The sequence below is a fragment of the Theobroma umbraticum genome, unplaced genomic scaffold (assembly GCF_002168275.2).
Source record: "Theobroma umbraticum cultivar Fairchild unplaced genomic scaffold, ASM216827v3 scaffold_30.0, whole genome shotgun sequence".
Lineage (NCBI taxonomy): Eukaryota > Viridiplantae > Streptophyta > Magnoliopsida > Malvales > Malvaceae > Theobroma > Theobroma umbraticum.
In genome coordinates, this window is record NW_018397254.1 from 2643873 (window position 1) to 2655115 (window position 11243).

Genomic DNA, 11243 nt, shown 5'->3' on the forward strand with positions numbered 1-11243 from the left:
TTCACTGGCTATACATGGTATGCCAGCAAAGATGGCAGAAGATGTACTGAGAAACAGGCTACCAAATATCGGCCACAATTGCACTATATGCACTCTCTAAAGGCAATTATGCCGACAAAACCTTTTCTGGTCTTTGTAATTGTTTCTTGCTTTATGATAGTAAGGCTTCACTGAAAGATTTGAGTACCGTGCGGAGTCCAAGAGCTTGAACTATAGGCTGTGCAAAAGTAAAGAGGAGAGATGCTTAGGGCACTGCAGCTCTCAAAACTTCAGTCCATGAACTTTCTGGAGAAGAATTTGAAAGAAAAAAGGCTAGTGGCTCACATTCCTAGTTCAACAGAGGCAGAGTTAAATTTAAAGATATCAGGTCATATTAATGAGATCTTGAAGGTTTAGCAGACATGTGAGAACATCATTGTTCCACTTTACACTTTGACAAAGATTGAAGGCTAAGCAAACAGGCCAGAGCATCATTGTCCCACCATTTGAGGTTGACACAAGATTGTTAAACCAGAGAAAGAGCCTCCGTTTTGATATATGAACATTTCTTTATTTGGAAAAGAGCTAGCACCCAAGGTTAAAAAATAGCAAAGGAAGAAAGAAGGACCATGTTCATGTAGAGTTCAATACAATAATAGAGGCTAATGAACTGTTGAACACCAACGACTGCACCCCGCTGTCATAAAAGCAAGGATTCTGCAGAATATCATATACAGCAAGTCAACAACAAAATGGCACTGATTTATGTACATAATGTCAAGAATTTTGCCCTGGTCCACTTTAACTTTCATAAGACAGATGTTTCATTCATATACAAATCTCAATTATGAGAGAGAAAGAGAGAGCAAAGAATAAAATTCTTTCAATAAATGGAAGAAGAAAGAAACTGCCTTTGTGTATGATGTTAGATTTTTGTCTTTTAACTCCCGTGTCACTCCTTCACAATGTTTCATAGGACCATGTTCTGTCACATTCACTTCAATGGACGAAGTTGTTCAATAAATAAAACCTCATCCAGCCGTGCACTGTATCTCAACATGAGATAGGCACCTAACTTGGTTACAGACGGTTTCTCTCTAAACCAAACTACAGCTTACTGCAATAGTAATTCTTCTTCTTTCTGCCATATTTTTAGCTGCCTTTTTGCATAAACTGTGAAAACAATTGTTGTCACCACCGTTACAAGGAAACCGCCAACATTTAACAAAATCTGTGGAGCTGATAGTGCATGTCTGTCATGAGAAGCATCTGCCAAAGTCTGTATGAGGATCCCACTGTGATAAACAATATGTTCTTAAGGTTAAGGAGGTATAGAAGTTGTATTCATTAACTAAGCATGCGTGCCATTATGCAACATCTATGATAGCAAGCATACACATAAGCATCAATAGCAAAACAACCTAAAATTAGGAATCTGTAACTACCCAAAAATACAGCTCATACACTTTGTGTGCATTATTGTTTGGGTTCATGGATATCTGATTGACTCAACTTGTATGCACAAATATGTCAAGCACTATAAGGAGCATTTAAGAGACATAGACATGTGCACACACACGTTTGTTGCAATGATTAGAGATCATAAGAAAAATGTTTACGCAAAATGTGTAGACACAAGCTCAAAATTAAATAAGAGAGAGAGAGATCTTACGTATATATTGCAACAAAAATTTCTGGCACCATTCCTACCAAAGATCCCAAGATGTAAGGACCATACTTAACATTTGTTGCTACTGCACAGTAATTATATATGATATATGGAAATGGAGAGATCCTGATTAATGTTACAGCTTTAAACTGATGAAACCAATTTCCTTCACCAGCTGCTCTCAGAATGGCAGCTTTCTTAGGATATCTTTCTAACCAGCCCTGCATAAAAACAAAAAATGTTGAATATTATTGCAAAACACAGTAATATACCAACATGCCTACGCACATATGAAAAGAGTCAGGGAGGGAGAATAAAGGGTGAACACTAAAATCTTGGGATAAGGTACGCACTTGAATTCTGTGAAGGAAAAGAGAGCCAATAAAGTATGGAAGTGATACACCCACAGCGGCTGCAGAAATGATTAGTAGAAATCCAAAACCATAACCAAATGTCATCCCTGCAACCCACATAGAAGGTGTGGATGGTAGAAGTATTACAGGGAATAATGCCACAGAACCAAAGACTAGTACTGCCAGCATCGGAGTACTAAAGGTTGCCATCTCCCAATTTATTATAGGCATTAGCTCCTGCAATCATCATGTCATTAGTCAAGTCCATTTAGAAAGCGCAAAAATACCCTGCAAAAGATAAATGAACAAACTCCAGTAATCTCTGGAAGGAAATCATGATTTTAAACTTAAGTTTGCATGAGGATCATGGAAAAGAAATATAAAATATCACTACCATCAACAATTTTGGGTAAACACCACACCTCAAAAAAGAATCATACCTAATGGACCATTAGATACATTTCATAACTTGGTTGGAAGAATAGAGATGCCCGGTTGGTGGTTTGACAACTTAGACACATACCCAGGAAGAAAAAATCAACATTTATCATGGTAAAGATTACTTGCCCAACGGTGCCAGTTTTGGACTACAAACATAAAATACATATCAATTATTCTCAAAGCATACACTATCCCCATATAAATTACAACTTAGGTGCATGTTGACATTTTAAAACTAAAGAAGAGAATGAACATACAAAGTATTTTCTTGCGGCAAGGATGAATGTTGGGACGGAATATATAGACATAGAATCAAAAGATAATACAGCTCTTTGTCAGCACGCGGTAGAAGATATAACTGTACAAGAACCACTAACCCCATACCACTCCTTTAAGTCAAAGACATTGCAATCAGCAAATTGAACAAGGTGCAATACAAGAAGTTGGGAAAAGGGAAAGAAACTCACCCTTCAATTGACAGTTTAAAACCATGAGATCAGTAAAACCCACCGAGGAAAATCCAAAATTCAACCAAAAAAAAAACCCTATCTTTATCCTTTTGAGAGAAAAAAATAAAAGAAACCGCAAAATAAACATAATTCAATACTAAAATCTACATAGATCAGAAGAAACTCCAAATTAATAATGAAAAAACATAACTACTTAAACAAGGCAATGTAAATTGTAAATATTAAAAAAATCCAAATCAAGGGGCAAAATAACCGACCTTATCCATGAAAAATGGGCCAACCCATTTGAGGAAAACAGCAGCCAATAACCCTAAAAAGGCAATTAAAATTCCCAACTTCATCCAGTACCAAATAGACCTTCTCCATCTAGAAGGAAGAGGTGGCTCACTTAACAGCATATTTCTCTCTTCTGCTTCGCATTCTTCTAATAATCTCTGTCTCAAATTTACCATTTTGCTATTACCATCATCATCATCATCACCCCCAATTCTTAGCTTCAGCTCTGGCACCACCTCTCCTCCCTCATTAGTTTTATCATCATCATAGAAAGTCATTGAATTTCACAACAAGAACCCTAATTTCCTGTTTGCTTCCTGAGAAAATCAGAGAAGGAAAATGTGTGAAGGGAGGTGGTGAAAACGTGACGAGAAGGTGAAGAAGAAGACTGGTAGATAATGGCAAAGAAGAGAATCAATTTAGCCAAAGCAGGCAAACCTAAAAGCAGAAACGTTTGATTTTTGGTGTTTGATTAAAACCCATATTTATTTTATTTCTCATTTGTCAGTTTGGGAATTTCTGCTATCGTTGTAAGCAATGAAATTTACGATCCGCCATCCCAAGAAACGGTGTCGTTTAAGGGTTTTGAAGGACACGTGGCGACATGGGTATGGCTTGGCGTGACAGGTTTGATACACAAAAGCACACTGGGGACTGAGTTTTCAGCGAGTTGAGACCTGAGATGTCGACACGGAGTTGACTCGCTCCCGTTTTCTTTTCCTTTCAAATGTGGATAAATGCTAGACACCAAAAATAATTGGAGGAAAAAGGGACATGATCTGACGGTGAGATGGTGGTGTGCTAGATTTGGAGGACAATGCAATCAGAATTGGACGCGTGTGACGAAACATGCTGGCTGCCACAATCGGGGGAGGTAGAACGCGTGCTGTGTTCTCCCATCCTTTTCCTTAACGTTTACATATTTTTGTTTATGGAAGTATAGTCAAGTAGGCACTATGGTTACAGCTCCAAGCGAAGGAATCAAAGCTGGAATGTTTTGGCAAGAATATACTCCAAACCAAAGATATTAAAGCTGCAGGTGTGCCTTCGAAGCTTAAAATATGTACCAACCAATCAAGTTTATCACATTAAGTAACATAACCCTCAAACTCAAAGTAACAAGTTAAGAATAATCCTTACATTGTTTATATATATAAACAATTGTAAACTTCACATAGTAGTAGGATGTCTAATTTAGATTTAGATTTTAACCTGTTTTAAGCTTGTCAAGTGAAAATTTATAGGAAGAAATGATCATGCTTTAAATTCGTACTGTCATCATTGGATTTTTGTGTTCAAAGTCAATGATGTTTTGAGCAAAAAATAATACTAATATAATGATATTAATTTTATAATAATAAAGGAAGAGTAGCTAATAATGTGCACTGCATGGTCTTCTCATCATGTATGTAGTGATAGAAGAATAATTCAACTCAATTATGAGCTAAAAGATGAATCCCCAACCAAAAGATAAAAGGGGAAGGAGAATTCGATAATTTTAATCAAACTCCGGCCCGTCATCATGTTATCCCAACCGGTGCTGTTAGCATATTTTATTTTAAGCCCCAGCTAATCTGTTTTAAGGTATTAGCAAAGTTAATGTCACTGAAATTAATGGTTTTTGTCTGAAATGTGGTACAGCCGTGTGTTTCCCACTGCCAACAAGTTTATCCGGACCCAATTGGAATACAAGGCATATAGTCATGTGAATGCCAGTATAAATTTGGATCCATTTAACCCAACCCATATATTCAAGAGTCACAAGAATTCTCTTTGCTAGTGCACTCTTGCATCTGGAGTATTTGGTGAATGCAGTCTCTACTAATAATTTGAAGGTCTCTTTTGGCAACTACTGGAGAAAAGCATTCTGAGGATGTCAAGAGATGAAGATTTGTAATCTGTAAAATATTTTGTTGGTTTTCCAAAGTAAGCAGACAAATTCTTGCAAGTTGAAAGGGACTTCTTGATGTTTATACAGATATTGTTAATGAGGGTTTAGATGGTGGTTTTGCGATGTAGCTGGTGAATGCCTGTTACTCTAGAATGTGCTTGTTCCAAAAATGCAGCTAGTTTGACAGCTGTTCATGCTATTCCTGGAAGAATTAAGCTGTAGCCTGTTGGCTCTGTTTGTTTTTTCTCCTCCTTGGGAGCCAAGTTTTTTGGAGAGTGCTTTGGGAAGACTTTATCTGTTGTGATTTTCTTCTGGCAGAGTCAATGGTTATTTGGTGGAAATGATAGGTACTTGTACTTGCTATTTGTTGGTGTTTTCATAATTAAAACTGACGGCAAAACTTTTGATCGTCTTGAAAGGAAAATTTATAAATCTTTTGCTTATTGTATTCTCAGAATAATGGTACGAAAAGTGTAAACTATGGATTCACTTCAATCAATCCCTTCAATGCATATATACCAATAAGTAAACATACCAAAAGGTACAGAAATCATATTCTTGTTTGCTTAAGATGATTCATCTCTTATGATTGAACCATTTGTACTGTGTAGACAAAATACAATCGGAATTTAGCATAGTCTGAGAGCTTGGCATCAAAACAAGCTATTGCACTGAGCCTCCTAAAAGAGGCAAGAGGTAAGGGGCAATAAATAAAAACCCAGTTGGAAACTGGTTCATGTATGGGCAAAGTCCTTTTCGATCTAATCAGTTTCTTTCCAGTAAGTTTAAGCCACTCAATTATCTTGGCCTGCTACAAAGCCCTAATGCCAGCAGGCTTTCAAGTCAATTCAAAGTGAGAGGGATCTCACTGAACATTACAAAAGTTCAAATGTAGTTGTTGAAGTTGAATTCCCTCAATCAGAAATATGAATATCTGATAAAGGAAAAGGAGAAAAGAACGTCAAAATTTAGATATTCACTGCTATGTAAATCAAACCTCAAAAAAGGAATTAACAAGCTGGTTAAACTAAGCTTAATATGAAACAAATTACCATCATAATCCAAAGTACTTGTTGCCAAATTTAACAATGCAATATTCCTGGAACTGGTGGGAGTGAGGCACACGATTGACATCTGCATCTACACCAGGCGCCGACTTAGGCTCTGTAACACGGCAAGCGTGCCCAACCCAACCATCATCGAGCTAACTTGACAGTAATGGGGTTTCTTGGCGCACAACACACCTTGAGCTATGATTGGCGCTTAGCTCGCCAAGGACACAAGAGAGTGGGTTGCAATGGGCGCCTCGCTCTCCAAGTAGCCCAGCGAGTTTGTGTTGCGCACCACATTGATGCGTTAAGCCTAATATCGCGAATGCCATGCGCGGATCCTTCGCGCATTGGCGGGCCCGCGCATGTTGCCTCCTGCATATGTTGTGCGCCTTATTGTGTGGCACTGACGGCGTGTGGCATTCTTGTGCGTTAGTGGGCCACGACATTCGAGGCCGCACGCACGTGCAGCCCGCACATGCCACACATCCCGATTGCCCAAGATATTTAACGTCCACTATGTGGACACTGTGCTAGAAACCTCGTAGCGCGGAAAGTGCACCCAGGGGGTGCGCACACTATGCATTCCCGGTGGACATGTAATACCTAGCATTTACATTTGATATAAACGTAATTATTAAAATTTATATAATAATTTAAATTTATTATTAGTAATTTGAAGTTAAATTTTTTAAAGTTATATTATTTAGGTTTAAAAAATTACTGAATCAGTGATTAAACTTAGATCGTTACATATCAGAGCCTACATCAGTCCGATGTGAGCTTTCATATTATTCTGGTGAGATCTTGGACTTATAAATATGATGTGTAACCTTGATGATGACATCAAAGATTTGAGTTAATGAGATTGTGATACCCAACATCTCACATCTGATATAAATATGATTGTTAAGACCTATATAACAATCTAAGTCTACTACTAATAACAACTTGAGCTTAAAATTAAATTATATTTCTGTTAGAAATTAAAATCTTTACTAATTTTATGATAAAGGTTTAATTCTCAATTTTATTTGATTTTTATTAACTCAAATAATAATAATAATAATATATTTTCTATTTACTTGAAAATATTTTTAAATTGCAATAGAGGTTGCTATACACCTTAAGTGCTTAGGATGGTCAACGGAAAGTCATTTGTCAAATTTATTTGTAAATACGGTTCTAATATTTGTATATATTTCTTGAAATATTAGGTAACTAGGAGGATTTTTTGATTTGCTGCTTGAAAGTGAAATTAACAAAGTCAAGTAAGTTATTGAATCCCTTTGGTGTTTTCATACCAAAAAAAAAAATTAGCTTCAATGTGAAATTGAATTTCATATATTATGTATAATATGTTTTGTCTTATGATTTGTAAAATCGAGTTAAGCATGCAAAATGTATATATATATATATATATATGAGATTTTCGTATGTTGGATTTTAAAATGTAAATTTTTACGAAGTATAATTTATAATTTTGAAATTTGACTATGGTTTTGTCTAACCTATGCATATATAATTATCCTTGTGATTTTATGTATACATATGTAAAGACTTAGTTTGAAATAAATATAATTTTGATGTGCACAATATGTGTTTTGTGAAAGTGAGTAATATCAGTTTGTGAACATGGGTAATCAAAAAATATATTTTGCTTTGTCTCCTAGTATGGCTATGATATGATTCTGCCAATAGGGGTTAGTTGGTCATGTCAACATATATTATATGATTTGAGATCGATTTCCCAATTGCACCATCGGTTTCAAGATGGTGATACTTTTGATATCTGTTCAGAGCAGCCAATAGTTACTTCTAATATACTTATAACCTATGTCACTAGGGTTAATTGTAATATTTATGACCCATACCACTGGGGTTAATTGTGGTTTCTGTTATTATTATGACCTATGCCATAAGGGTTAAGTATGATAATAATATGTTCCGGAAGATCAGTAAAATCTACAATAATTGTGAAATCATATTTTATCTATTACATAAAAAAATAGAATTAAGATGGTTGTTATTTGAATAAGATTATTCAAAATTTTATTTTTGATATTTATATGAGAATAAAAAATTTTAACTTAAATGTTTTGTGCATGTTTAATCCGGTTGAAGGGATGTTAGTTACTTACTGAACTATTAATCAAACATGTGGTAAACTTCGAAGAGTGACATATCATAGATTAGCATATAGTGTTAATTTGCTTTAAGATTATTTAAATATTATGAACTTTTACTATCTTAAATTGTTATTCAGAATTTTATTTTAATATTTTAATTTAAGAATTATTTTTTTTATAATACATTTGATCTATTTTAATTAATTGCTCAAGATATGTATTTTGAACTTTATATGCTTATAAAGTTATATTTTATAGTTGTACGACGTTTGTTGTGTCTTAAGTCTAGGACGTGACAGGACGAGCAACGTGAGTTGAGACTCAAATTTGAAGCTAGACAGCATTGTGGCACAAAAGCAGTGGCACTCGAGAGCAAATTGACGGTAGCAACCAAGCAAGTAGATTGGCATGCACTGCACGGCACAGCAAGCAGACTGGCACGTAGCTGGGCGGCGCACAAAGTGTCCAAATAGCTCGCCTAATGCATGGGAAGCACTGTCTAGCCCGAGCTTAGGGGACAACCGTTGCCTACCATTAGGAATACTAACTAGAGTGTGTCAGGAGGGCCTAGCATGGATCAAAACACTGCCTAGCTGTTAAGAATGGCCTGTAACGGCTCTAGGGGACTTGTGGCCTGTAAATACCTTTTGAACCCCTTCACTTGAGACTAATGACTCATGTATTGAACTTATATGAAATAAGAATCATCTTTTTGTTTTTAAAGCTTACTTTCTCGCTTGTGTTTACTTTAAACGATTTTAATTTATTTTAATAGAGTAGACTGCTAGCTTTTTTAAGAGTTATTGATAAAGCAAAAGCTAAGCCGCATAAGTCAAGAGTTATTGATAAAGCAAAAACTAAGCTGCATAACTCAAGAGAAAACCTGTATGACACTCAAGTTGCCACACTGCAGGAAGCCGCCGTAGGGAGATGCTGCATAGAAGTTGATGGATGAGGAACCAATCTAAGGTTGGAACACGTGTTTAGGATTTTCTAGTTATTTATTTTACTTGTACTGAGATTTTAAGTTAGTGAGTGTTCCTAATAGGCTTAGACACGTATTTCATTTAAATTTTTTATTAATTACTATAATTATATTAAATAATTAAAAAGTAGAATTTAATTAGAATTCTAGAACCTACAATCTTTATAAATAGGCATCTTAGACTTAGATAGCATCTTAAGATATTTGCTTAGAATTTACGCATTTACTTTTCTCTTTGGAATAATATCCTAAAATCTTTTTTGAAATTTTTTTAATGCTTAGATTTTTTAGAATTACTTAGATTTTTTATACATAGAGTTTCCATCTCCAAGTCTTAAAGCTCCAAACCCTTGACATTTGCCTCTGCTTCTTCAGTAGACTCCCTTTTAACTCATATTATTTGTTTTTCATATCCCACAGTCAAGTTTCTTCTGTTAGTTTATACGTATACTGTCAATTTGATTAATTTAATGTAATTTTTAGGTGAATTCAAAAAAAAAATTTCGACTGGTTTACCTGCCAAAAAAATAAAAATCTACAAAACATAACATCAAATATTTCAACAAAGGTATAGATAAGATTAAAAGGCTTAAAACTCGGCATCATGCATGTTAAAATTTGAATGAACACATCAGCAGGATCATCCCCTCGAATATTAAGGGAAAAAGAAATCTCTTTCTTTCATTAAGGAAGCCGCTGGCTTGACAGTTTGTCTCAAAGAAAAGAAAAAAAAAATATTTTTTGATTGGCAGGTAATTATTGTAAAGAAATACAAGCACATATTGACATTGGACCCCCATATGAATACTAGCTTATGAAGATTAAATTTTTACTTTGCCTAATATATTCCCACTAATAAGAAATCTTTATCTTAAAGGAAATTGTGAGAAATGATATTGATAAGTCCATTTCAAAAATAATTTTGAATATAATGTTAGCTGTTTTTATTCAATTTTTATCATAATTTGACAAAAGGGTTTTTAAAATGCTTTTAAACAAATTAAATACTCTTAATTTCTTTCTCATGCCATTTAGAAAACTATCCATCGAACTTTCTCTGCTCTTTCAACTTTCTCATGGCGTTTAAACCATGTTTTTTATTTGCTCATCATCTATTTCAAAAATTTTAATAATAAAAACAATTTAAATAGAGAATAATAAAATAATGGTTCAAGATTTTTCCATTTATCTTAAAATAAACAAAAAGTTTCAATTTTTTTCAATTTCGATGCAAAATTGAAATAAAGAGAAAGTAAAAAAAAAAAAAGAAAAGAAGGTGAAAAATAACTGTAAGGAATAAAATAGTTTTTAAGTTTTGGATGTAGAGGAAAGAAAAGGAAGGATTCAAGTCTTTTTTTCTATTTTTAAATAAACAAAAGGTTTCAATTTTATCAAATTTGCTGCAAAATTGAAATAAACAGAAAGTGGAAAAAAAAAAAGAAGATGAAAAAAGAATTGCAAGGAAGAAAACAGTTTTTACGTTTTGATTGCTTCTGTCCATCTTTGATTTGGTAAAATCTTATAAAAATTTTTTCAAAAGTTCTGTAAGATTATTTTGTTTATGAATCCCAAAACCTAATGTCACTTCTTAATGATTTTGTAAAGAAAATGTTTAATAGATATTTTTTATTATTTGTGAAAGTCTTAAGAGATAATATAATATTTTTTTAACATAACGTGTAATAATTTTTGTTAATATGATATGTAATAATTTTTTTTTGTGTATAATATTTTTAATATGGCTTGTATCAACATTTTAGACATGACGTGAAACATAATATTTTTTCGATATAACGTGTAATAATTTTTTTTAATATAGTATATAATAATTTTTCAAAAACATGATATGTAATAAACTTTTTTGTAATAAAATGTGTAATAACAATTTTTCAATATAATATATAATAATTTTTTTTAACATAATGTGTAATAATATTTTAAACATGATATGTGATAATAATTTTTTTAATATAATGTGTAATAATATTTTTTTCACGTGCA

At 33.7% G+C, this 11243-nt stretch overlaps 1 protein-coding gene across 1 annotated transcript; it reads right to left on the reverse strand.

Annotated features, from left to right (window-relative positions):
• Positions 1-720: 720 nt before the first annotated feature.
• Positions 721-3707, reverse strand: LOC110412214 (SNARE associated Golgi protein family). Its single transcript, XM_021422733.2, has 4 exons — positions 3170-3707; positions 2002-2238; positions 1652-1869; positions 721-1274 (listed from the first exon to the last, which is right to left on the reverse strand). The coding sequence occupies exons 1-4, from the start codon at positions 3464-3466 to the stop codon at positions 1094-1096; spliced, it is 933 nt and encodes a 310-aa protein (XP_021278408.1). The 5' UTR covers positions 3467-3707; the 3' UTR covers positions 721-1093.
• Positions 3708-11243: the final 7536 nt, after the last annotated feature.

Bases quoted from the DNA above. Each gene is read 5' to 3' on its own strand.
- LOC110412214 (XM_021422733.2), bottom strand. From the start codon at position 3,466: ATGACTTTCTATGATGATGATAAAACTAATGAGGGAGGAGAGGTGGTG. The intron at 2,239-3,169 runs GTCGGTTATTTT...TGATGATTGCAG, and splicing joins GCCCATTTTTCATGGATAAG to GAGCTAATGCCTATAATAAA. The intron at 1,275-1,651 runs GTAAGATCTCTC...TGTTTATCACAG, and splicing joins ATTTTTGTTGCAATATATAC to TGGGATCCTCATACAGACTT.